This window comes from Trachymyrmex cornetzi, unplaced genomic scaffold (assembly GCF_001594075.2).
Source record: "Trachymyrmex cornetzi isolate Tcor2-1 unplaced genomic scaffold, Tcor1.1 scaffold1307, whole genome shotgun sequence".
NCBI lineage: Eukaryota > Metazoa > Arthropoda > Insecta > Hymenoptera > Formicidae > Trachymyrmex > Trachymyrmex cornetzi.
Window position 1 is genome coordinate 246,768 of NW_017295881.1, and position 25,489 is coordinate 272,256.

Consider the following 25,489-nt stretch of genomic DNA (forward strand, 5'->3'; position numbering starts at 1 on the left):
CTCTTACTTCTTACTCACTGTATTGTAGACAGGCCTTTAGACTGTACTTAAAACGATTTTAAATACAAGAATCGATTCTGAATATCGACCAAAGAATAAGAATTTTAACCTACCAGAAATCAAGTACTGCAAAATATACAGTTTCTGAGAATTTATATATATATATATATAAGCTGAAATTCTTATTCTTTGTTATCTATTCCTTTGATTATATGCAGCCCCTCATAGAATCATTTATCCTTGTTTTTCTGTCAGATTCTTCAATTTTATGTAAAAACGCATCAAAGCCTAATTTCATTTTTTAGGTACGGGAGGCTAAACTGTGTAATTACCTTCTTTATAGATTGCTATTTAATTTAGATTGCTAAGTATTACTATTTAAACCATATAATATAAAAATATTCAATAAGTATTACTATACAACGACAAAAAATTCTTCTCTTACGATTACGTATGTTTTACACGGGTCAATTTACACCAAAGTTACAATATTGATGTTATGAAACTGGCCAATCATAGTTATTCCTCTAAAGAATGGAATAACTGTGATTGGCCAGTGCCACATCGATGTTGTAACTTCAGCGTAAATCGAGCTATGTAAACGTAATCAATATAATGTTCAAATATACAGAGCTTATAGATTGTTAATAAAATCAAGTCAATACATGATTTTCTTCCAAAATCCTTATCCAAACCAATGATTACCCATACATTCTCTAGTCCATTCTGTTTGACATAACCAACACCAATGATAGCCACATCTTGCTCTTGTGCATACCATGTGCATGCAACCCCCTGCAAAAAATATACAATTTATTATTTATAAATATATACAAAAATGTTTTTGCTCCCCCTGGGAAACAAAATCTTGAAAATAAAATTATGGAAATCTGTTTTGTGTTGTATAAATGTATACTATTCCATCATTGTCAATTGAGATGCCTTTTCATGCTGACGCTCAACACTCATTTTTAGCACGAAAAAAAGTACCTTTATTCTTTGAATAATTTCATCGAATAAAGTTTATTTTTAAGTTTATATGTTAGTAAAAAGTTAATTTTGTACACGTACCATCTCTTTCAGTAGGAGTCCTGCATTTAGGACAAGGTTTCGTAGATATCTGTATCGTTTTTTTGCTAGCTTCATCCCATTGAGCCTATAAAGTACAAGCAATAAATTTTCAAAAAAGAAGTGCCTTGTTTTCTGATAGATGTATCGTTAAATTTAACTAACTTCGTTAGCTTTTGAGAGGTCTACTGAATAATTTCTAGAAGAAAAAATACTTGTGGACGTTTCCGATGTTTGCGATTCGCATTCTCCTACGTGATAACCTTGTAAACATATTCTGCAAAAAACGTACTACAAAAAAATGATTAAATCAGATTTGAAGAATCAAAAGAAAGAAAAAACAGATCATATAGAGAAAAAGATATTATAGTAGCTATCCTAATGTAGGATTTAATTGAAATCCATGTAAAAAATGATAATTAAAAAATGTGCAACTTGAAGCACAATATGCAATTGAATAAAAAGGATGAAAAAATGTGTAAAAAAATTTTTTGGGACAAAAATGTTATATGCAAAGAGTTACTTACGCCACATCCACCGATGCATTGAATTTTCCGGCATTCTACATCATCTTCTGTAGAAGGTGGTATAATACCCATCCCACAGTTTGGTTGTGGACATAAAAGACCACCAGCACGCAAAACATGTTCTTCCGCACTAAATCTCTGATATCTTTCATACTGCATATTTTATTATACATATACTATGAAGATATGTCAAAAAATTTAATTAAATTTAACAAATATATAAAATTACGTTATACTAATGACCTGTTCCGTGTTAAGGAGATGGAAATGATGAATTTGATGGATAAAAGAATTGGGGCATCCAGCAGGGCAAGACAATGTATAATATCCCTCGGTAGGATCAAATTCAAATTGTCGCTCGTGTAAACGAACTGTGCAATATTCACGAAAGCAGTCAAGACAAGTTACATGACCAGCCTCGCATGGAAATACCAGTACGGTATCTCTAAATAGTAAAATATCGATATTAGTTATCATCTAAAGTAATACTCTTGAGATATTATATTTTCATACTACTAAGCACCTGACATCTGTGCAGGCTAGACAAGGAATATTCCTCAAGTTTGGTTTTATGAGGTAAAGGGGTACAGCTTCATCGTTTTCCCCTAAACTGGGATGCTTAGCGCATTTAAAATAAAAATGAGCATAATTAACTTGATTCTCCGTTTCATCACTAAACATACTTGAAGTTACAGGACAAAAATCACTTTCGCAATGTACGGATATTCTCCTTGGTTGCAACACATCTGGCCAACACTGAGGATCTCTATCAACAGTTACAGCACCACTACCACATCTTGCACATTTGACCCTTAATTTACCTGCGGTCACATCTTTACAGGGAGCCGAGCAGTACACATAAAAATGTGCTCGACTTTCCTGCTGCTCTGTCAGCAATAATAAGATGATGATGAATTAACCATCCTTGTTTCTCATTGTTAGTACTACTTGTAGAATTAATCATTTAAACTAATATCGTTGTCACCTTCAGAGGATAAATTTTGTTGATCTGATTCATCCAAGGGTAAATCCATAAGTGTCTCATTCATAGGTTTGCTACCACTGTCATTCAAATTGGATGTCTCTGATGTAGATTCCTCTATAAGACTTACATTCATTCTCCTTTTATCTTGCATTTTATGGGGTGTTCGTACTGCATGTAAAATGCTCTGTTGTCCTAAATCACACTCCTGCAACATTAAATGTAAATGAATATTGTAATCAGATCCCATACAGCACAGAATTTGCAGCAATACTGCTGCAATAACGCTGCAATATTGCTGCAACGTGCAATATCGTTGCAATGTTGCAGCATTGTTGCTGCAACTTTTGTGCTGTAGGGGATAATATATATCAGCAAGTAGAAGAACATTTCTATATGCATGTGTGTATATAAGCAAGCTCTCACCTCTATTATTATTGAATCGTGCAGTTCTTTACCTGCAAATATAATTTTAATGTCTTCCGGCGCAATCCCCATCCGAGGCGCAACGATCTCCTTTAGATTTTTTATATCCCATTTGGGATCTAATTCGACGGACAGAGTATTGCCTGTATTCGTTTTAATGTATATGCTTAAAGAATTAGACATTTTCTGTTTGCCAAACCAAAATAATCGCAACATTCCGAGAAACGCGCTTTTCACTAAATTAAACAAAAAGCTCATAGTTCTCGTACGTTTCGTGCGAGTAGTAAGCACGTTTTCCAACTGGTATAGACACACAGTTGGAATTCACATATCAATATTATCAATTCGAATGGATTTGGACTTCAATTGATGTATATAAATATGTATCGATTGTCTGTACGGAATCTATAGACGTTCGTTGCTCAAGAAGACTCGAGATGGTCTTAAGCTAGTGCTTGAACCAATCAGAGAGACGTATTAATATCTTAAACAATCTGCAGAAAATAAACCTATAATAGCACAAGCAATAGAGGCACAGGGAACAGGAAATAGTAACGAGTCGTTCAATCAGAGCTCTGAGATATAATATCGAACTTACACGCAAGAGCTCTAATTGGACGGCTCGTTATTCCTAGTTGCCTGTGCCTATTGTGTTTAAGCCTTTATAAATGGTGTGTGATCGGAAAAGAACCAGGAGCAACCAGGAGTACCGAAATACTAGAGAGACTACCGAGAGTACCGATCGCGTCTAACGAAATTTCCGTGACCGTAGCGCCTGAATAATGGCTGCGTTCAGCAGAGAAAGCAGCTTTGGAACTCTTGTAAAATTCTTGAATATGATTGGTTTAAACATTTAGATCCAATGGGGAACTAAGAGCAAGACCAAATAAAAAAATCATATTAAAGAATTTTACAACATTCTCAAAGCTGCTTTCTCTCCTGATATCGCAACCCATCGCAACCTATGAGAAACAAGAACAAGGAGAGCAACAAAGAACAAGGAGGATAATGGCGTCTCCTCGACCCAAGTCACCTCGAATCCCTGTTTCTACGAAGAAAGAGGACAAGGAAGAAAGCTTTTGGGATAAGATCGGAACTCTCGGACGGAAGAAACGTATCAAAGAAGGTATTGTCCAACTCTCGTATTGTATAACCACGCAAAATTTGCGTGTACTTGGTTACGTCATTTTCCGATGAAGCTTATATCCTTATATGGAGCGGGATATATTCGACAAATGAGAAAAATTGGAGTTTGAAAATGGAAAAATTTTCCACATTTTAGTTTATATTCGTCTTAGATCAATCAATTGCATGGTGTTTACTATATAGATACATAATATAATTAATTCTCGTATTCTGTAAAAATTTTTCAATTATATATACATCTGAAATATTAAAGGATGAAGATTGTAACTTGAAGGATTTATGTGTACCGAGACTACTTGAATTTTTTTTTCCTCCTTTTTAGTGAAAGATGTTCAGGAAGAAGGAAAATACGCAATTGATTCACCTGGATATGCCGCTAATCCTGATATGCCACCAGAGGAGTACGCTCTTGATGAGAACGAAGAACGTTCTATGATAGAGCCGAAATCTTTAGAAGATTCCAAGTTACGAGATTTGATATTCGTCTTAATCGAGTGGATCAACGATGAATTAGCTGATCAACGAATTATTGTGAAGGATATTGTAGAAGATCTTTACGATGGACAAGTGCTACAAAAACTTTTAGGTATAAATATATGCTCACGATTACAGGATAAAACATTCAGAATAATATTTTGCCAAGGTCAACATTTCGCTTTTTTAGAAAAACTAACTGGGGAGAAATTGGATGTACCCGAAGTAACTCAATCTGAGGAAGGACAGAAGCAAAAACTTGCTGTTGTCTTGTCCACTGCTAATCGTGTCCTGGGTCGATATCCACCTTACAAATGGAGCGTTGAATCTGTACATTCGAAAAATATTGTTGCGATTTTGCATCTGCTGGTTGGTCTAGCACGGCTCTTTCGTGCTCCCGTTAGATTGCCGGAAAGAGTTGCTGTTCAGGTAGTTGTAGTACGTAAAAAGGATGGTCAGTTGATACATAGAACAGTGAGAGAAGAACTAACGACAACATACGACGATTTGGGTATGCGTTGTGAGCGCGATGCATTTGATACTCTTTTCGACCACGCACCTGACAAATTGGCCGTTGTAAAAAAAGTAAGCTTATTGTATTTGTGACTTTTTCTTCTTTCTGACATGATTTTCTATCATCAATCTTCTTTTTCAGTCATTGGTAACATTTGTTAATAAGCATTTAAGCAAAGTACATTTGGAACTAACTGATTTGGATACTCAATTCCACGATGGTGTTTTCTTAATTCTGCTGCTTGGTCTCTTGGAGGGTTTCTTCGTTCCATTAGGCAGCTTTCATTTGACACCAAGAACCATTGATCAAAAAGTTCATAATGTTTCATTTGCATTTGATATTATGCGAGATATTGGATTAGCAAAACCAAAAGCTCGTCCTGAAGGTTTGTAATTTCGACAACTAGTCGCTAACATTCTAATCTTGGAATTTTTTTTTATTTTATATGTTTATATAACGTTTCTCCTCTTACAGATATCGTAAATCTGGATCTGAAATCTACGCTTCGCGTGTTATATAATCTCTTTACGAAATATAAGGGGATGAATTAATAAAATTGATGTATATTCAATCGATTAGCTTACGCACAAATGTTGTATTACTAAAGTTGATAGTCTAATTATTCTAACAATCGCAAAGTGATTCTTATTAAGCTGCCATTGAAGAGCTATTTATAAAAATAAATTTAACATATCGGTTTGAATTTTTTAGCTGTATTTTTTACATTTTATTAAGTTTTAGTTTTTCTTTTAAACTAATAAGTAGTCGATCCGACAAATAAAAATGTAGAAAGAGACGTACAGCTAAAACGGAAGATTTTACACACAGATGCACATGTACGCACGCATGCGCGCGCGTACACACACACACACACACACACCACAATAAACTGTAAGTATATATCGTGCCTTCTTACATTCACATAAAGTTAATATATTTTATATAAATAATATTTCCAGTTTTAATTTGTAACAATGTTATTAAATAAGTATATAAGTCAACCATCATGTGTTTTCTTACTTATTATTCTTACAAAGTTTATGAACTGTGGAGAATCCCATCAACCTCGAATACAATTTATCATATTTTCTAATATGATCAAAACAAAGGAGACTTTAAAGAATTAAAAGATGATAACAGTTAAAGTAACAAGTTTGAATTTATAAGAAATAATTAAATATAAGATATAGCATCAAAGCATCTGGTATCCTAATAATCCTAATATATGCGATGCATGTAACGTGTTATATTAATCGTTTACCTCTTACTCCTTTGGAATTGTGTCAACAGCACGATCGTACCTGCCGCCGTCGTTCTGAAATGATCGATCGGGCATGTACGTGACAGCTGTCTATTGTCTTTCTTTTTGTCTAGTGAAAACGAATATCTAGTCTCGTGGTCGTGCACGAGACGCAATTCGATACGGGATCATTGAATATCGTTTATATATATCTAATAGGCAATAAATTATATATATTGTATAGAGAAAAGAAGGCATATCGCGCGTCAGCGCGAATATTCTTTTAGATGTCTTCTTTTTTCTCTGCCTATTTTTCACTTGTATCGATCGTAACTTTGAGACTATTCAAATCTAGACGTTTGCAGTAATATTTCAATGCTATTTCTTAATTAAAAGTAAAATCGCAGTAAAATTAATAAAATTACTTGCATTTTTTTACGTTGCCTTTTCTCATAATCATGTGTATCGCGTGTTCTAATCAGTTCTATATAGTTCTATATGACGACACTTTGAGACATATATGTATATAAGTACTATTTTATACATTATATATATATATATATATATGTATATGCACGTATACTAAGGAACGAAAAAAAATTAATGTATCTATCTTCTCAGGGAAACACACATTATTATATTCTTGAATTTAAATAATTATTATACTATCTTTGTGTATAATTTTAACATTTTCACTGCAATTTCGATAATATCCAATGATACACAAATGGACGGGCGGACAGACAATTGATAGAAAAAAAAGGGTACATACATGCTATGTTTAATAGACTAGACGACTGTAACGGTGATAGCGCGTAAAAATAGTCGTTTCGACCTGATAAGAGTTCCAAGATGCAATTTCGCGGGATACGCTTCGAAAGCACGCGATGTCGCGCGACACGGATGACTCGGACTTGGTATCTTCAGTCTTCTCTTGACTTTTCGCTAGACGATTGCCAGGGCCAGGTTGCGGTCACGACGACGGCAACGAGAGAGAGAGAGAGAGAGAGAGAGAGAAAAAGTGGCGTCGCGAACGAACAATTGCTGCAGGTACTTGCTGGTACACCGTGTTATTAGCAATTAAGTATAAAAGCTATAGTTTTTGCTCGCGTGCCTCATGTTTTAAACGCGCTTCAACTTAAATGCTGTCTGGATTGCTCCTCTTGATTGACACGTTGTAATTGTGCTTCTCTTAAAGCGTGCTTTCCTTCACTTAACGTGCTTCGCTCATCGTGTTAAGCTTGGTTAAGCTTTCTTCCCGGCATATTCAGCAGTCTGCACGGTCTGCATTGTCTGGCGGCGCGGGCGGTATACTTGAGTATTATTGAACTTATCATGCATGAAACATATGTCTGAATGAATTCCAATTGGGGAAATCGGAATTATTCCGTTTTTCCTAGAAAATCAATAATTGAATAATTTCGATCGGAATCCATTCTTCCATGATGACTCCATGATAGGTTCCATGATATAGGTGTTCTGTGCCCTGTATCGAAGCAATTGTAATTCTCGTGGCGCGATCGACGTACGCTTCTCACCAGGATCTCGTCAGGACTGTCATCAGGAGTCAGTTAGATGCTCTCGCAGGAGTCCACTGGCAAAGCAATGTCGACTAGCGATTCATCCAGCAAGTCTCTTAACGATGTTGAAATTGAAATTGTCGTTGATACCGAGACTCGTAAAACTAGTATATTCACGCTCTACGCAAAGATATTTCGACTTCTTCTTACGGCGCAGATACCGAATTTTAGTCTTCTTAGCGAAGAGCTACGTAACAAAGAACTCGAAAAATTGATATTGCCCAGCGATGAAGAATGGCGTCATCGAGTTTATCACAGTCTCGTCGAATTGCAAAGGGAAAAAGACGCTGAGCCAGCGTCTCAAGATAAAAGCAGGTATGATATGTTTAGTGATTTTAAGCAAATAACGTCCATTTCTACCAATGTAGATAAACTTTAATCTCAATTTAATATATTCTCTATTCTTTTCTAATTCTTTATGGGTATAATTATGTAGAACTGAAAAAAGTACGTTAAACTAAAAGATATAATAAAGTTAATAATCTAACACAGCAATGGATATCTATGGGATATACTAACATCATCTTACCCCGAAAAATTTACAAAGTAAATGTGTACAATATATCTCAGAGACACATTCCGAAGACTTTATCTAACAGATAAAATATCTTCCAGAGTCGTTTCTAAGATGGCTCTTTATATATAAAACTTATAGAATAGTGCGTAATTATAATGCACGTACATATACATAAGGGCATAATTAAGGAAATTATCTCTTCAGGTGGTGAACATATACTACTGGAAGGAGCATAGGCTCGAAAAGTTGAAGCCGAGAAGATTGACAAGGATGGAGGTAGAATGCAGAGAAGATTGACAAGGATGGAGATAGAATGCGTGATCCTAGATCGTAATGCGCATGCTTGTCACCTTTTCTCTTCATCTCGCACGCAGACCCGTGCGGCGTGCGCGCCGCATGGTCTGAGCATGCACATTACTGACTATAGGCACATTCCATCTCCCGGTCAATCTTCTCGGCTTCAACCGAAAGAGTGGGATTATGGGCCTATGCTCCTTCCAGTAGTATATTATATGTTCTAAGGTATTCATAATTAGGTTTTATAATTTAAAGGTGTGTTTACACGTACATTTCTGAACAGCCAAAGGTTAGAATATTTTAGAAACCTGACGTAATGGTGCAATCCGTGCAATTTGGTTTAGCATGCCAGAGAAACCTTCATCGGTGTAAATTAAGCCATCATTATAATTATAAAAAAACATTCTCCCAAATATATCCCGACTAGATACTATAATTATCTCTGATATATCTTTATAATATACCTACGATAACATTTCAGATTTTACTATAATCAACAATAATCATGGATATCTCAGGAATAACATAAGAATATATATTTCGCTTAAACTTGAGATATCTTAGTCCTTCTTTGGTGTGGACATTAGTATACCCTATTGATATCTGCCATATATCCAAATGTCTATTGAATATTTTTGAGATATTGCGATATCCCAGCACGATATCTTGACCAGATTCCACAGATTTCTTTTGCTGTGTGGGACGCCAAGGACATTAGCTAGGGATCGAGCTTTTTTCAACAGACACAATTAGATATGTCGACACAAGAATCATTCTGTTTTTATCTTTTATTCAATATCGAACGAAGATTGAAAATGATTTCGTACGTGCCGCATCGATATGTGCTTTACTGAAAGTTGCCCCCTCTAATTGTCCCTAATTAATATCTACCTATATATACCTGTACATATATTATACATACACCTATTTACAACAGCTACCTCGTATATGTGCAGTGGGAGAAAATGTAAGACAGGCATATATAATTAAGGATATAGGTACAATTATCTAATTCGATAGAGAGAGAGAGAGAGAGAGAACCATACGGGGATCTTTTGTTTGAGGATGGAGGATTCTAAACAGCGCATGATTCGCAAGAATTCGCAAGATTGGGAATGGTGTCCTAGGGGATCCAAGTCACCCAGGTCACCCAGGTCACCCAGGGAAAAGGGCCATCTTCCGAAAAGTAGAAGAGACGAGAATAAGAATATCGTCGGTTCCTCGAATACCATATCGGGGACTGGCACGGACGGCTCGATGACGGAAGCTCGCATCGAGCCGGGCTGGCGTATCAACGATATCCTTTTGGCGGCCAAAGTTCTGCAAAATGCACGACCCTCGCCAAATTATGCCAACGAGGCCGAAATGAGACGCGTTTTTGGTTTAGTATACGACGTTCTGAGATGTGAGATGTATTGTAGTTTTCAAATGCGCGGTGAGCGAGAACGGAAAAAAGTTTTTTTCATTTTTCTTTTCGTATACGCGAAGAAGCTTCTATGAAGCTTTCTTTCCAAGAAAATGCTATGTGTATTATAAATTGTTACAGTCCGCGATTAACAGTCACAAACTTAAATTCCGTTGTAAACTTTGCAGATAAAAATATCTTGAATCGTACACTCGAGGACGGTGGTTTTTGGTATAGAAATAATGCTCTGAAACAACGAGAACGAATAGTCTGGTTACTATTGTACGATATGCAGGGAAGAAAATTTGCCCATCGACGTGGGAGTGCATACGAGATTCGAGAGAAAGTATTTGAGGTTTGTTGCGTTGTGCAATTCCTTCCTTTCCACTTCTTTATATTAATTTTTAGAACCTTGTGTGTTAATCCTTTGTCTTCTTATCTATTTCGGTGTTTTTTTTTCTTTCCCCCTATAAATTTGTACAAAAAAGCTATTATTTATGCTATAATTTACGTTTGCAAATGCTCCTAGTAAATTAAATTAATCAGCATTTGTGCTCAAACATGCGACGATACCGTATCATGAAAATAATATTTTGTTGATATTTGTATCAATTTATAATTTAATTATTTAACACTATACCAACGCGGATGCGCTATAAGTCAATATTATTTTGTGTGCTGTTTCAGACTGTCGGATTAAAAGACATTGAAGATGCACTTTTGAAAGCAAAAACGCATTTAGCGGCAAGCATCTCACGTCTTCGTATCAGCGGTTCAGCGCTCATTCTCGGTTATTTGTCATTTTTAATTTTTCATTTTTAATCTGCATGAAAATTCTTACGAATAGAATATAGTGCGCCGAATAGAGATTGTTTAATTGTAAAATAAAAACATATTATTGACCACGCGCGTCAACTCTATTAATATTTTATGCACACACGCATGCGCATATATATATATATATATATTTAAATGCATATTATACATTGTATATTCATGTACATCTAGACGAGCTCCTCCCGATGCACCTGCGTATCGCGGAAGGAATAAGTTGGACCGATGAAGGCGCGATTGCTTCCGGATGGATCAATACTATGAGAGTGTTGAGTAAAAACGAATTCATAAAGGATATGTCAAAGCTAAAACTTCAACTTTGTAATGATACCGAAACAGGGGAGCTCGATGAGAACAAGTATGTCTTTGATCCAATTTGCCCAAAGATGATTAATTTGCATGATAAGGTACGAGAGAAACTCGCCGTGTCCGATTTGGTTCGCGACCATCGATTCATCTTTTTGGTAAATATAATATATCTAGTTCTCATTTACTAAAATAACTACGTGAAAAAGATAATTATAGTTACAGAACGTACGATATCGGTGTAGGTATAATATACATATTACATGATTGGATTGTTGGAAAATAGCGAATAAAAGAATAATTACATATAAAAGTATAAAAGTGAATATATCTATAAGCAAAGATGGAAAATTGAAAAATTAATAATAAAAGAAAGACATTTTTTGATTTATATATTATATAGGAAAGATCATTGTGTCTCGGAGCGGCTACGTTAGCGCAGGCGATACGTGTTGCTCGTCTTTGCGGTCCCGTAGTTCTCACGCATTCGATCGCCCCTCGTCACACGGGTTACTTGGCCGGACTCTTGGCCGACATCGAGGATGCCGGGAGACTATTAGCTTTCGGTGTTGGAGATCGTCGTTGCGAGTACGAAGCATATCTCACGAATTTAGGCGTCACTTTCCAACAATGCAGAATGTTTTCAGAAAAGTAAGATATATAATGGCTCTATTATTCTATCACAAGATTTGTCACAATTACCCTCACAATTACTTTTGGAAAACATTATGATTCTTTATCTTTAGATACATTTTATCACCATCGTCCGTAGAATTGGAAAGAGCGACTGTTGTTCTGGCGACTCCCCCGTGTAGCTACACCGGCGTCCGGGACATCGTCGATCTTGCCGTTGCTCGCGGTGGTGACATTAATTTATTAGAATCGTTAACTAGTGATACAGCGGATGGGATCAAACAACCCCGCGCTCTTCTGGCTGAACAATTTTCCACACTCAAGTATGCACTAACCAGACCAAATATACAGTTCCTAATATACGAGGTGCATACGATCTTGCCATCCGAAACTACGGAAATGATTCATCAAGTTGTCGAATATGCCAATCAATTAGCCATGGAGAAATACATTCGTGAGCATCTTGTAAGTCGACTTTTTATAGATATATATATATATATACTTATATTTAAATCGTATTGGACATGCAGTTGTTGACTGCATTTGCATAATTGAATTACTTATTATAAACAGACAGGAAAACATTGTCGTTAATTACTTATGATTATAAAACAAAAAGAAATAATTTCAGGCTCTCAGTAGTATTTAAAATGAAATTAGTAATAAAGGAAAGCCACTGCAGTGTATTATTGCATGTATATCAGCGTATACCATTTTAATGTTTAATTTACATCTATAAATCAATACATAATCCTTCTTATATACTACATGAAATATTAAGACCGAAAATTCATTTCGGCGCGCGTTTCTGGGAACTACACACGTAGTATGTAAATTCACGTAAGAATCATACAAGTATTAAGCTCCAGCTAGACCGTTTAGGTGTTGATTTTAAACCTTTCGAGCTTATTTTAAGCTATCCTCAGCGATAAAACAATTTTAATAAAGATGACATACATTGATCCTCTATTAGTGGACGACGACGTATATGAGTTTCAAATTTTAAAGCTATTAAGAATAACGTCCATCTTAACCGCGTCGTAATTTATTATGATTATATAATATTACAATTATATACATATATGCGTTATTATATTGAGTTGGCGATGATTTGTCCCAAAAGTATCTTTCAAAAAAATATTACATATTTTTTCACGCGCGTATTCACTTAATTTCTAAAAGTAGTATATATTTTGTTGCTTAATGTAGGGCATTTAGGAATCCGCGCTATAATCAGTGCGCTTAAAATACTGGACGAATCTCAGTATAACTTATGAATGAATGTATTTAATATATAATTGAGTACAAGTACGTTTCGGCTAAATTCTAGCCTTTTTCAGCTTGAACGGAGGATAACCAAAGGTTTTCCACGTGTGTAGATATTACTATTGTCAACGATGTCAAGCTGAAGAAGGCTAGAATTTAGCCGAAACGTACTTGTACTCAATTATGTTAAATACATTTAAGTTATATTGAGGTTCGTCCAGTATTTTTTAAGCGCACCGATTACAGCGCGGATTCCTAAATGCCCTACATTAATTTATGTATTATCGTTAAGTTTTATATTTTGTTGCCTTACAGCCAAAGAGAAAGACCAAAGACGGAAAGAATCCAAAGTCGATTAAAACTGATGTGCATAGGCAGGAACAATCGCGAGAACATTGGGAGGACCAATCGCAAACGCAACACGAACAAATGTTTTTGTGCAAGCAGGAGGACGAGGAAGATGAAAAGTTGTTGAATACGACTGATATTGTTGTAAGATCATTCATAAGTATATAATATTATACGCGCGTCAAATTATCGCTTATTAATGATTATCGATCAATACTTAATTATAAAATTAAATATATCGTTAGATCCCCGATAGTGATTTGTTCGAAGTGGGGACTATCGAAGAAATTTATGGCGAAACGAACGAACATACATTGGATCCAGGCTGTTTCATCGCTGTAATAAAACGAAAGGAAATGATGCAGTTTGATTCGCTTTTCATGATCAAAGTGGCAGAATCAAAAGGACTGTTTGGTGATCCCGACAAACAACGAAATCCGAAGCAAAAAGCCGAAATACCATCGGCGACACGTCAAACGTTACAAATCAGTCGCAGAGGTTTCAAGCGTATCAAAGTATGTCTCAAGTATATGTACTAACAATAAATACTTATTAGATACTAGCTTGTCTGTCTGATATAAAAAACGATGACGCATATATTGATGCATATATACGAGATAAAAGACATAATTATTTGGTAAACTGCAGAAAAGGGGAGCACCCGCCGACGACCTTTACCTTGGCATATGTTGTTAAGGTCATCACCCTGAGTAACTTCCAACAAGTTTTAGCCGGTGCTCGTCGTTCGTTAAAAAGTTATTAACAAAAAAAGTTTAAGAAATAACATACGATATCTCTTTTCCACCATATAAAACAGAAATTTCCTGCTTTAAAGTTTTACAACTTTCCACGCGACGCGACTTCCACTCCACCTTCCCCCCTCCTTGTTTGGGGGGGGGGGGGGGGGCGCACGATTTTCATATTTTCTTATATAATTTTTGTTCTTAGAACAGAAAATTTTTCCTGCTTTACTCTGCATAGTTTACAATACATGATTTGATTAGGGTTAGATTATTATACACCCATGGGTATATAATAACCTAACTAAATAATAATTCTAACCCTAACCCGATACATGTTTACACCGTAAGCTTAGTTCGCGACCCATATGATAGGTATTTTTGTTTAACCTACAGAATAAACAAGGACACCTATTGTATGGATCGCGGACTAAAGGTACGGTGTAAACGTGCTGGAGATGGGGTAGGAGTAGCTTCGCGTAGAAAGTCGTAAAATATTGTATTTTCGAGCAGGAAATTTTTGTTTCATATATAGTAAAAAAGAGACACCATTTTTTAAACTTTTTTTGTTAATAATAAACTTTTTTAACGAATATAACGAGCGCCAGCTAAAACTTGTTAGAGGTTACTTAGAGTGATGACCTTGACAATATATGTCAAGGTAAAGGTCGTCGGCGGGTGCTCCCCTTTTCTACAGTTTTACCAATTATTTAACTCGGTTGCGATTAATTGATTTACGACAATTTACGCTTACTGTTTCGCTTTGATTGCGTTCAGTAGAAAAAAAAACAGTTTCGCAGATGTAAAATTCTTTAACATGCTTGGCTTATACATTTGGATCTATAGTAAAAGATATATATATATATAACTAAAAGCAGAATCAGTCATATTAAAAAACATATTACAAAAGTTGCAAAGTTGCTTTTCGGTTAAAGCAATCATTAACTACATCGGAATACGTGGACTCATTTCAAGTAGCTACGATCTTTATAATTTATATTTTCGAATGCATAGGTCGAAATAGATCGCGTAGCAGCGCCTACACATGCTTGGATGCTGCGAGCTGCGAATAAGCGTCAACCATGTCCTCGTCATAGCCGACACATTGTTCGAGATGAAAAGTTATTATCGATGCAAATACGTGAAACACGAAAACGAGATGCGCGTCGATGGTGGCGAGATGCAATCGCCTTCCTGGTTGATTCGAAAAGTCATCGAAATATTATGAAAGATTCCCAGTTTTATGCGATGCGTTCGGATACATTTACGCAAAAACCGCTATACCCTTTTCACGCGAAGAAAATGCCGTTAAAATACTATCGTCGTCCTCGACAGAGAATCTTGACGTTCGATTTCATCTAGAATTTAATGTAATCGTATAATTGTGCTAATGTGTGTGTGCTCCTACAATTGTCGATATTGGAATGTTGATAAATATAATCAGCGTGTCCGTAACGTTGAGAGAAAATATCGTAGGCTTTATTAACTTTCGTATATGCAACACACACACACACACACACACACACAAGAGATTTCTGAATAAAATCCGCATATTTTTATCCTAGAGGAAAAAAATAGATTGTAGTTTTACTTTTTAATCATGCGCAGGTAACTGGGACATTTATTGTTGGTTCGATAAATACTAGCTAGCACATTTTCGTTGTGCATATCTTTACTCTTTCCATCCTTTTTAGGACAACTTCAATATCATCCTTAATTTCCATTAGAATTTCTAATCAGGGAATGGAAAGTTTACTTTTTAAAAGAATAACGAGTTACAGTTTCTCGTTATCGAGTAGAAAAAGTAACTCGTTAAGTACAGTTAGGGCCCTTACCATTACTTGAGAAAGTAACTTTTCGTTACTTTTCCATTACTTTTTTAAAATCGACGACCACAATCACAGCAAACAGGCCTAGGACTTTCTATTAATTTCAAATGTTACGAGTAGTTTGTGTCCAATCATATAGAAAATAACGATAAAAAAGTAACTGTAAAATTCATTACCAATTTGTTACCAAAAAAACATAACTTCGTTACCGTTACAGTTACCAAAGAGAAATAAGTATTTATATACCAGTAAAATTACCAAAAAAGTAACTTATAACATAACTATAACTTCGTTACAAATAACGATTAGTTACTTTACTTCCGTTCCCTGTCTCTAATTAGTACGGAAGAAACTTTTGACGACGTAAGCAATAGCTTTTGTGGAAATTACAAGATTTTTTTTCGAGAACAAAATATAGTAAACATTGATTTCACTTCATAATCAAATGCATATTCGATGTCAATATCGAGTATAAATCTCAATCGAACGTTTATCTATAATACGTAACTTTTTTTACTTTTTTAAAAATCAACGTTTGACTTATTTTTCAACATAGTCTCCTTTTAAAAAGTCACTGATTTATCAAATTGCCCATAATTTATTATAATACTGCTGTATAATAAACGCATATAGTTCTTGCGATTGGTTCCAAACTTATCTTTTGAATTTGTTTCTTATAATGAAGTTACTAAATTATTAGATTAAAACTGTTTATAAAAAGTAGATGCGATTGTGCTCTCTTCGACGCAAGCGTTTTATACACAGAAAACACGCATTCCGAATATATGTCTCGACCAACACATGATGACACATGTCTGTTTATCATCATGGATGTGTTCAAACGTTGACGTATTTATAATGCGATTGTCATTTTGCGATTGATCAAATCGCATTGAGAATGTGAGAATGCAAGCAGTAATTGTAAATGAATAATATTGGAGATTTAATTGGATCAGTTATCTTGGAAAAACACGCAAGTTTTTTCAAATGTATAAACTTACTCATAAAATAAATAAATTTTATTTATATTACAAATAGTAATAGATGTATCAAGGAACCATGTTGTAAAGCAGGAAGAAAAGTATGTGTATATGGTGTACGTAGTAAAATGTCGTGTGTGCTGTAGAAAATTGAACGATAATGCGTTAACGATAAATGTCGATTTGAGTAGACTGACGTCGAAGCAACTTTGAAAAGTGGAAAGCATTAAGAAAATTATCTTACAAACATCGAGGGTCGGATATTATCAAGTATGTATTCAATATGGGAAAAGTTAGGATTATCACTTGGACGTTGTGGCATTAAGATGCGATACAATATATTATCACATCGCAACGTTACCAAAGAAGTTGTCGTAGAATCGGTATTTGCAATATTTTTATCAGACTCCCTTTTTCTTTTTTCTCTCCTCCTGTCTCTGCCTTTCTAGTTCTGAAATACCTTTTTTCAGAAATACGATTTGTATCGGCTTGATAAAGGACCGCTTGAGAAGTCGACATTAAATATAAAAGATGCTACATATGCACTGAAGACAATGAACTATATACGTCGGATGGAGAACAGAGCTGCAGAGCTGTACAGACAGCGGCTTATTAATGGCTTCTTACATTTATACGTTGGTCAGGTAGATGAGAAAAATCTAGATGATGGAATGTAAACCAATAATTGTGCAACATACATATATCATATTGCGAGTGAAAAATGAAAACACGAAATTTGTAACGTGTGTTCTAGGAAGCTATAGCTGTAGGTCTGAAAATGGCTCTAGCTGAACGAGATACTGTTATTACGGCATACAGATGCCACGGTTTCGCTGTTGTGTTTGGTATCTCGAGTCGCTCGGTTTTTGCGGAACTCATGGGTCGTAAGACAGGTGCGGCCAAGGGTAAGGGCGGCTCGATGCATATGTATGCACCGCGGTTTTACGGTGGCGACGGTATCGTCGGCGGACAGGTAAATGCGCTCTCACTTTTATATTATACTTTCGGCTTTTATTATTCAAATGGTTTCAAATGGTCTCATCAAGTTAAATCTACATATTCATTACTTTATTATCTTATTATTACGATTAGGTACCTATCGGCACCGGTATAGCTTTGGCCCACAAGTACAATGGTACAGGTGCCGTATCATTTACGTTGTATGGCGACGGTGCAGCTTCGCAGGGTCAAATTTATGAGGCTTGGAACATGGCGAAGCTCTGGAATCTACCGGCGGTCTACATCTGCGAAAATAATAGATATGGTATGGGTACGGCCGTGCATCGACATTCCGCCAACACTCGGCTTTATACGCGCGGAGACCTCATACCAGGAATAAAAGTAAATGCACACATATTGCTAATTCGCATGCTCTGTCTACTCTATAGCTCTGTTCTATTATTTATATAAAATACCAAAAACACTCATGTCCATTACATCATCCAATATCCGTGCTACAATGTATACCTACACTCGAAATATGCATCCCATTGCGTATAGGTTGATGGGATGAAGATCATGGATGTACGAGAAGCCATACGCTTTAGCAGAGATTATGCACTCAGAAACGGCCCGATTGTGCTAGAGATGATAACTTATCGTTATTTTGGACACAGTATGAGCGATCCTGGTTATTCGTATCGCAGTAGAGAAGAAATTAAAGCTGTGCAAACCGAGCAAGACCCAATCACGTCATTTACCAAACTCCTCATAGAGAAAGACCTTATGACCGAAAAAGACATTGAAGTATACACTTGAAAACAAAACTAAAAATATTCTCAAACTTTACTGTATATAATATATATATATTTTTTTTTTAATTCTTTGTTAAAATTAACAAAAGTTTATGCTTCAAATTTTACAATAATTTACGATGACAACTGACGCAAATTAATTTAATTATGTGTTCAGAACATACGAACATCAGTTTACAAAGAAGTCGATCAGGAAGTGGAGCAAGCCAAGGCCGATCAGTGGCCAGAAATGTCGGAAATCTCGACCGACGTTTATGTCAAACCATTAGAAAAAATTCGCGGTAAAGTCCCTTGGGAATTATTCTGAAAGAAAGGCGACATAAAGAGTTATTAATATTGTTCTGTGATTTTTTATACTCGTAAGATTTAAATTACTCATGTTTGCTCACATGACTATATATGTACTTATTTTGCTAAAAATATATCACGCGTACAAAGGCGAAACGCGTGTACCTTTTAACGACTTTTAATTAAAACTGTGGAGTGGCAATCTGAAACTTTTTAAAAGCTGTCAATAAAAACGATTCTTCTTTTTTTTTTAGCTCGACTAATTATAACCAAAAGTAACATTAACATCATTATATACACTGTAAGAAAAATACTCAGAGTGGAAAGAACTAAATCTGAGGGTTGCGCGATTTGAGTTAAGTGAAATATAATGATATAAGTCAAGAAGAATAAAATCCTAATTAGACGAATAACTTCACTAATTAGATGAATAACTTGACGTAGTAAAATGTTGTAAAAAATTTAATCAATATCTATATCTTCCATATAGAGATTTGAAGAATTTTTCAATAAATTCAACGTCCTCTCTACGAGATCGCGCTAAATAAAGAGGATCATGCAGAGTAAAAGAATGAGTCTTGTCATTTCTTTCGACGACGAAGAAAAAACGATCAATTAACACTGATAATCGTTTTAAATGAGAAGACGAGAGAGTGAGAATTAGAGAGTAGAACGGAGAACGCGGCAGAAAGACGAAATGGTAGCGGAGAGATGGACTCGATGAATGAGTCAGAAGAGGCGAGAAAGAGGCGTAGGGGAAGCGCGGCGGAGCTAACATGGTAAAGCTAACGCGCGCGGAGACGTACGAGACTAGGCACGAACGTCTCTGCTGGTCTCTGCGGGAGTCGGGAGTGTCGGGAGTCTTGAGTCTTACGTCGCTCGCACGTGTCACGTCGCGCTAATTGAATTCTAACGAGACGACAGTCGCTTGACGATACATGGACGATATCGAGTCCGAGGATCATCCGAGAATCGGCGTATCTCTATTTACCAATGTTCCTTTCATTTCAACCGCGCAGCTGATGAGCACGTATAGTTCAAACGAATCTCTTCGTCCTGCATGATCCTCTCGAATAGTCCTCTCAGGGACAGGGAAAGCAGCTTGAATCTCTGGCAAGTATCCTATTCTTTCTTTTTTTGTAAATTGCCTTTTTTCGGTTCTTACATCTCTCCATAATTATACCCTCTCTCTACGTACCTTGCCGCCCGTAGAAAAGTTTCATTCCAGTAATTTTATTTACTATAATTTGTGCTACGCCCCTAAGTTTGACATTTAATTAGAGCTCAAAATTAATTCAAGTTTAAGTAAAAGCTACAGCGAATAGATCGAAAGGGCGATGCTTGAGAGTTGGCGGAATAAAGAATAAGTGATCCGAGGTGGACGAACGGTCTATCGTTCAAAGTTAATAAAACTTAACGGGCAACGAGGCAAACGCGGCCGCGTCATCCAGTAAAACGTTCAAGGAATTCTTCGTCCGGATAGACAACGATAACTCGGATCGAAGTAACTTGGACGACGCGACGTCGTGTTTTGCGCCGGATATTTAGCATGATATAGAAAGGCGATCTGTTCAACATGTCATATTAATGACTCATTTTTTTCCATTTCTAATGCAAAATATCTACATATATTATATGTAGATGGGTTGTACATTTTTTTTACGTTGTATTCTTAAATTAATACGCATTACGTTAATTATGTTGTATATTGTACACATAAAATAATTTAGCAACTATTTCTATCACGGTAGATACATGTTATGTTGCGTAGAACGATAGATACGAGATAGGAAATATCTCACTTATATGGTTTATACCGTTGAAAATTTAAATGCTTGATAAAGCCTTATCTGCAATGGTTGTATCTCGCGCGGTACATCCTGTAGGAACTGAAATATAAGAATATCGCTAATATAAGCAGTGAGTTCTATAATATATTAAAACGCGCCTTTCCTGTATTAATACTATGAAAAACTGCGACCTAACGGAGAAAGGGAAGGTAAACAAATATTTGTCTTTCTAACTCATTTCTACAAAAAAAAAAAAAAAAAAAAAAAAAAAAAATATAAAAAAAAAAAAAAAAAAAAAAAAAAAAAAAAACAGTATTAGCCAATCAGTGAGTCCCTGACAAAGAAAACAATATTACAATTTTTACATTAGAGTGTAATTGTTGGGGACTGAGTGAGTGGAACACCTCTACTCTTCTAATGGCGCGCTCCAGTACATTATAGATCTTACTAGTTAATATAGTAAGCTATTCACCATTGTTATAAATCCTTTTGATATATGGAAAATTTCAGGCTTTGCAATTATTTCTTAAAAGCAAGCACGTGAGCGCACCGACACAGGTACAACAATATGGAAACCGACATGAACATTAACGATATATTGCAAGTACTGCGAGGTATGTATATTTAAACGAAACGACAAACACAGGAAATTTTTTGTTTTTCGCGCAAATGAGTTTAAACCGTTGTGCTCTTCCATATGTTCTCTACGGGATGTATATACATAGATATATACTCTGTTGACAGAAATGATAACGTTTCTGGAATGTCTTGGCGACGCGCAGCTTCCGCTTATGCTCGAGAACTTGAGGGAGAAGCTGTTGATACGGTCGAAAAACACTTTAAGCGTCACGATGACTCGAGCGTCATCCCCGGAACCTTACTTGGATATGAAGTCCGGGCCGAGAAGCTTATTGTTGACCAAGAGTGGAGCCGATTCAGAAGAATACGTCGGAATGGAAGAATCTCAAAAGCGTACCCTGCAGATCCACCCTCGCACGCACACTCATCAGGATTATTACGAAACCTTCGAAAATGACGGCTCTCTCCAGACCGCAAGCGCGTCATCGATCACGAATGTGAAATATCCCAAGCAAAGCGACGATCGGGACGAGGGGGGCCAGATGCTGATCGGAATTTACAAAAATGTTTCGGCGATGCAAATTAAAAGCAAGTGTTACAAATGCGGCCCGCTCTACAGGAAAGAAGGGAAGAAGTTGTTTCTATCGGAAAGTCGCGCTTGCTGGATCGCATTGGTTGGATCGCATCTGCTCATCTATCGAAGCGAACGGCACAATCGACCGTACGCGATCTATCCGATTCGGGGTTATAAGGCCCGCCCGGCGCCAAATATGATTCCCCGTGACCGACAAAAGAGTGAATCAGCCTTCGAGATATATAGCCCTGGAAACCAAACGTTGCAGTTTATTGCGACAACACCCAAGGAGATGGACCAATGGATAGCAAAGATCTGCGAAATAGAATGTTGCAATGAGAGCGGAAGGAACAAAGCAACGGAAGTTGATGAAAAGAAAAGGCGGGCCACTATCGTCGAATCCTCGTTAACGGATCACAGCCGTAGTAACGAGGCAACGCGACATCAAGATGCTGAAAAATTAGTTGTCGCCGTCGTCGACGGCCATAACTCAACGGCCAAAGCCGAATTGCCGAGTAACAGGAACGAAGTCGAGCGAAGAGAGAGCAGCACAGACGAAAGGGCGCCTTCGCTACCTGCCCGAATACCTCGAAGACCTCGAAGACTTCCCTCTTTACCTCCCGATAACGGGATTTTTACGGTATCCTCTTACAGAGCGACCGTCGACGGTGACGACGACGATGATGATGACATTTATCACAGAATCGAAGACTTGAGAAATGAAACGCGTTATCAAAATATGGTATTGCCGAAAGAAAAGCAGGTTGGTATTAGTTACGAGAAGCGGGAGGAAGCTATCGCGTATGATGACATTGTTGGTGCGCGCAACAAAAAAAACGAGAGAAATGAGAAGATGAAGGAAGGTAAGTCCTGTGATGCAATATCGTCTCAAGAGACGTACGACGATATCGTTACACTTTTGCGAACAGACGCTACGAGGATCGAGCCGAAACAGAACTTGGATAATGATTCATCTATCGATGTATCTATCGCTGACGGGGCGATTGAGGAAAGAGAAGAATTTTATGACGATGTGGAAGTAAGCCTAGTTTTAATGATTGCAATTAACGCTTTGCAAAGACACAATTATGCTTTTCTCTCTCCCTCTCCCTCGCTTCCCTCCTCCCTCCCTCCCTCCCTCCCTCTCTCTCTCTCTCTCTCTCTCTCTCTCTCTCTCTCTCTCTCTCTTAGTAGAGCAATAAGTGAATTATTTTTACCACTCATATTATATATGGTAGTTACTTTATTAAATGACTAATCAAAGCTTGTGTAATATTGCATAAATAAGTGCGCCGTGTAATAAAATTATATGATATAGTTTTCGTTTTGTTTCGATACAGAGCTTGATTTCACATGGAAGATTCGCCAAAGATCGTGTCAAGATCGAACCGTCGTGCAAGTTTCAACAAAAAAAGTCCTTTCTGAATAGAGTTCTGAGTAGAAGAGAATCTCCCAGCAAAGAAACGGACAAGAGAGAGAGGTATCGTTGCAAGGATAAAATTTCGTCAAATTCAGCATTATCTTTGGATACGGAAAAAATGTCCACTTACGACGACGCGTCCGATCTGACGTCAAAACAGGATTATCAGACAGGATTCTTAACGAGCAAGGGCGAGGAATTGCCGGAATATAATCATCCTCCTCCACCCAGGCCAATTTATCAAGTAAAATTGCCCGTGGAAGGTCAAAGTGAAACGCAAGAATTTTACGACGATGTTAGTGCCTATCGAGAACGGCATAATAAAAATCCTCGGCAGGTAAAATGTTCCTTACGATGATAAGAATTCGTTTGTTTCATTAATGGAAATGTGTGACTTCCTTTAATTGAAATGTACCTACTCTCTTTCGATAGCAAATAATCTTGTTTTGCAGTCAACACGGGATTCATGTAGTACGAAAGTAAACGAAGCTGAACTCAACGCGATGTATGACATAGAATCGGAAACGAACGCCCGAGAAGAGACGGAGCATTATCAGTCACCAAGAAGCGACTTGTGTATTTGCGACGATGCCGATGAGAATGACCAATTGTACGACGATATAGCGTTGTGGGCCGACTTCACGGCACGACAAAGAGACATTATCGGCAAGAAAGAGACCGAAGACGCTAAATCAATCAGTTTGGACAAAAAGGCTTGGAATCGATTTGCCGTCAACCGAAAATCACGAGTTACGAGCGATGTTAACTGCTCCATCGAGCCAAATAGACAAGGCAGTAACGAGGGAAGCGACGAGATCGAGGATTCGCCTGAGCATAGTGGGGCGATCAAAAGAAATACCTTTCAAAAATTCATCAGCAGAATGGAAAACTCTCTCGCTAAAGTTTCCGCGAGAAGTCCGTCTTCGCTCTCGACGGGCAAATCAAGTGTATCGAGTAATAGCTCGTAAAGATTGGATTTGTGCCAACTTGCGCGTCTCGTCTCGAAAGAATCTATATATAATATACAGCTTTAAAATTAGATTCACTATACATATAAAAGATTAATAAACTTATGTATGTAATATGCAAGTGAGCAAGTACATGAAGCGAGTATATTTAATAATATTATAGTAATTTTATTTTTTTTTTATATGTATACTTTATCTCTCTCGAATCTCCGGATAAACGGATAATCGTCAACTCTAACCCATATATATCCCCTTCGTTGGAGAGGGAAGAGTAGAGTCTAAATAACCGAGTCAATGTGTTCAGGGTATCAATCATGAAACTTTATCCCTAGGACGGAAAATGAAAAGTGAGAATTTTTTCAGAATTTTTAATACCGTATTATCTCATGTTGATAAAAATAATAAGAAAATGCAATATACTAAAAAGTTGATAAAAAATTCTAAAAAAATGCTTAGAACTTTATGAGAAGAAAATCAACAATTTTTGTCTGTTGGGCTGCGTTCAAGAATTACGCCTAGATAATTACGCCTCTAGGGTGCATTTTTGCTATAATATACGTAACGTAACATATAGCTTAATCTTGATGTAATTCTTGCGTGAACGCAGCCTTGCAGTTTTTCTGTAAAATAGATAGTATTTGAGTTAAAAAAATGATTGATGATCAATTTTCAGCAATTTTTAGTAATCAATATCTCATTAACTATATTGCGAAAATTGCAAAATGCTAAAGGACTTTTCAACTCAGTTTAGTTCGCTCTAGGCGCTTTATGATAGAAGTCTCGCCGAACACCCTGCGTGCGTGCGTGCGTGCGTGTGTGTACCGCGCCAGAGTAAAGCGGGGAGCACAGACTTTTGCATAACGCATAACACATGAGGCATAAGAAATTAAACCAACCAGAATTCTCTATTACATGGAAGGGAAAGAAACGGAGAACTTCTATTGGTACATATTCTTATGCATTACGTGTCATGCGTTATGCAAGAGTCTGTGCTCCCCGCTTTA

General features: G+C 36.7%; 5 protein-coding genes across 6 annotated transcripts; 4 read left to right on the forward strand and 1 right to left on the reverse strand.

Annotated features, from left to right (window-relative positions):
* Positions 1 to 274: 274 nt before the first annotated feature.
* Positions 275 to 3,376, reverse strand: park (E3 ubiquitin-protein ligase parkin). The gene is made up of 8 exons (XM_018522373.1): positions 3,004 to 3,376; positions 2,581 to 2,785; positions 2,119 to 2,482; positions 1,839 to 2,040; positions 1,596 to 1,748; positions 1,234 to 1,359; positions 1,072 to 1,156; positions 275 to 795 (listed from the first exon to the last, which is right to left on the reverse strand). Exons 1-8 carry the CDS (start codon positions 3,259 to 3,261, stop codon positions 686 to 688), a joined length of 1,503 nt encoding a protein of 500 aa, XP_018377875.1. The 5' UTR covers positions 3,262 to 3,376; the 3' UTR covers positions 275 to 685.
* Positions 3,377 to 3,922: 546 nt separating this feature from the next.
* On the forward strand, positions 3,923 to 5,869 carry parvin (beta-parvin). Its single transcript, XM_018522375.1, has 5 exons — positions 3,923 to 4,129; positions 4,472 to 4,735; positions 4,814 to 5,208; positions 5,279 to 5,522; positions 5,612 to 5,869. Exons 1-5 carry the CDS (start codon positions 4,012 to 4,014, stop codon positions 5,686 to 5,688), a joined length of 1,098 nt encoding a protein of 365 aa, XP_018377877.1. The 5' UTR covers positions 3,923 to 4,011; the 3' UTR covers positions 5,689 to 5,869.
* A 3,059-nt stretch (positions 5,870 to 8,928) lies between these two features.
* LOC108770689 (putative methyltransferase NSUN7) lies at positions 8,929 to 15,914 on the forward strand. The gene is made up of 10 exons (XM_018522372.1): positions 8,929 to 8,996; positions 9,836 to 10,176; positions 10,365 to 10,531; positions 10,864 to 10,966; positions 11,185 to 11,474; positions 11,720 to 11,967; positions 12,063 to 12,414; positions 13,531 to 13,707; positions 13,809 to 14,078; positions 15,318 to 15,914. Exons 2-10 carry the CDS (start codon positions 9,837 to 9,839, stop codon positions 15,663 to 15,665), a joined length of 2,295 nt encoding a protein of 764 aa, XP_018377874.1. The 5' UTR covers positions 8,929 to 8,996; position 9,836; the 3' UTR covers positions 15,666 to 15,914.
* Positions 15,915 to 16,727: 813 nt separating this feature from the next.
* On the forward strand, positions 16,728 to 19,327 carry LOC108770691 (pyruvate dehydrogenase E1 component subunit alpha, mitochondrial). Its single transcript, XM_018522374.1, has 6 exons — positions 16,728 to 17,495; positions 17,583 to 17,756; positions 17,867 to 18,085; positions 18,205 to 18,453; positions 18,613 to 18,858; positions 19,024 to 19,327. The coding sequence occupies exons 1-6, from the start codon at positions 17,385 to 17,387 to the stop codon at positions 19,171 to 19,173; spliced, it is 1,149 nt and encodes a 382-aa protein (XP_018377876.1). The 5' UTR covers positions 16,728 to 17,384; the 3' UTR covers positions 19,174 to 19,327.
* Positions 19,328 to 19,775: 448 nt separating this feature from the next.
* Positions 19,776 to 24,651, forward strand: LOC108770688 (uncharacterized). Of its 2 annotated transcripts, XM_018522371.1 has the most exons (6): positions 19,777 to 20,267; positions 21,455 to 21,558; positions 21,689 to 22,960; positions 23,027 to 23,136; positions 23,438 to 23,854; positions 23,970 to 24,651. In XM_018522371.1, the coding sequence occupies exons 2-6, from the start codon at positions 21,513 to 21,515 to the stop codon at positions 24,483 to 24,485; spliced, it is 2,361 nt and encodes a 786-aa protein (XP_018377873.1). In that variant the 5' UTR covers positions 19,777 to 20,267; positions 21,455 to 21,512; the 3' UTR covers positions 24,486 to 24,651. The 2 variants fall into 2 exon arrangements, with proteins under 2 accessions (XP_018377872.1, XP_018377873.1); XM_018522370.1 differs by having other exon boundaries at positions 19,776 to 20,267; positions 21,689 to 23,136.
* Positions 24,652 to 25,489: the final 838 nt, after the last annotated feature.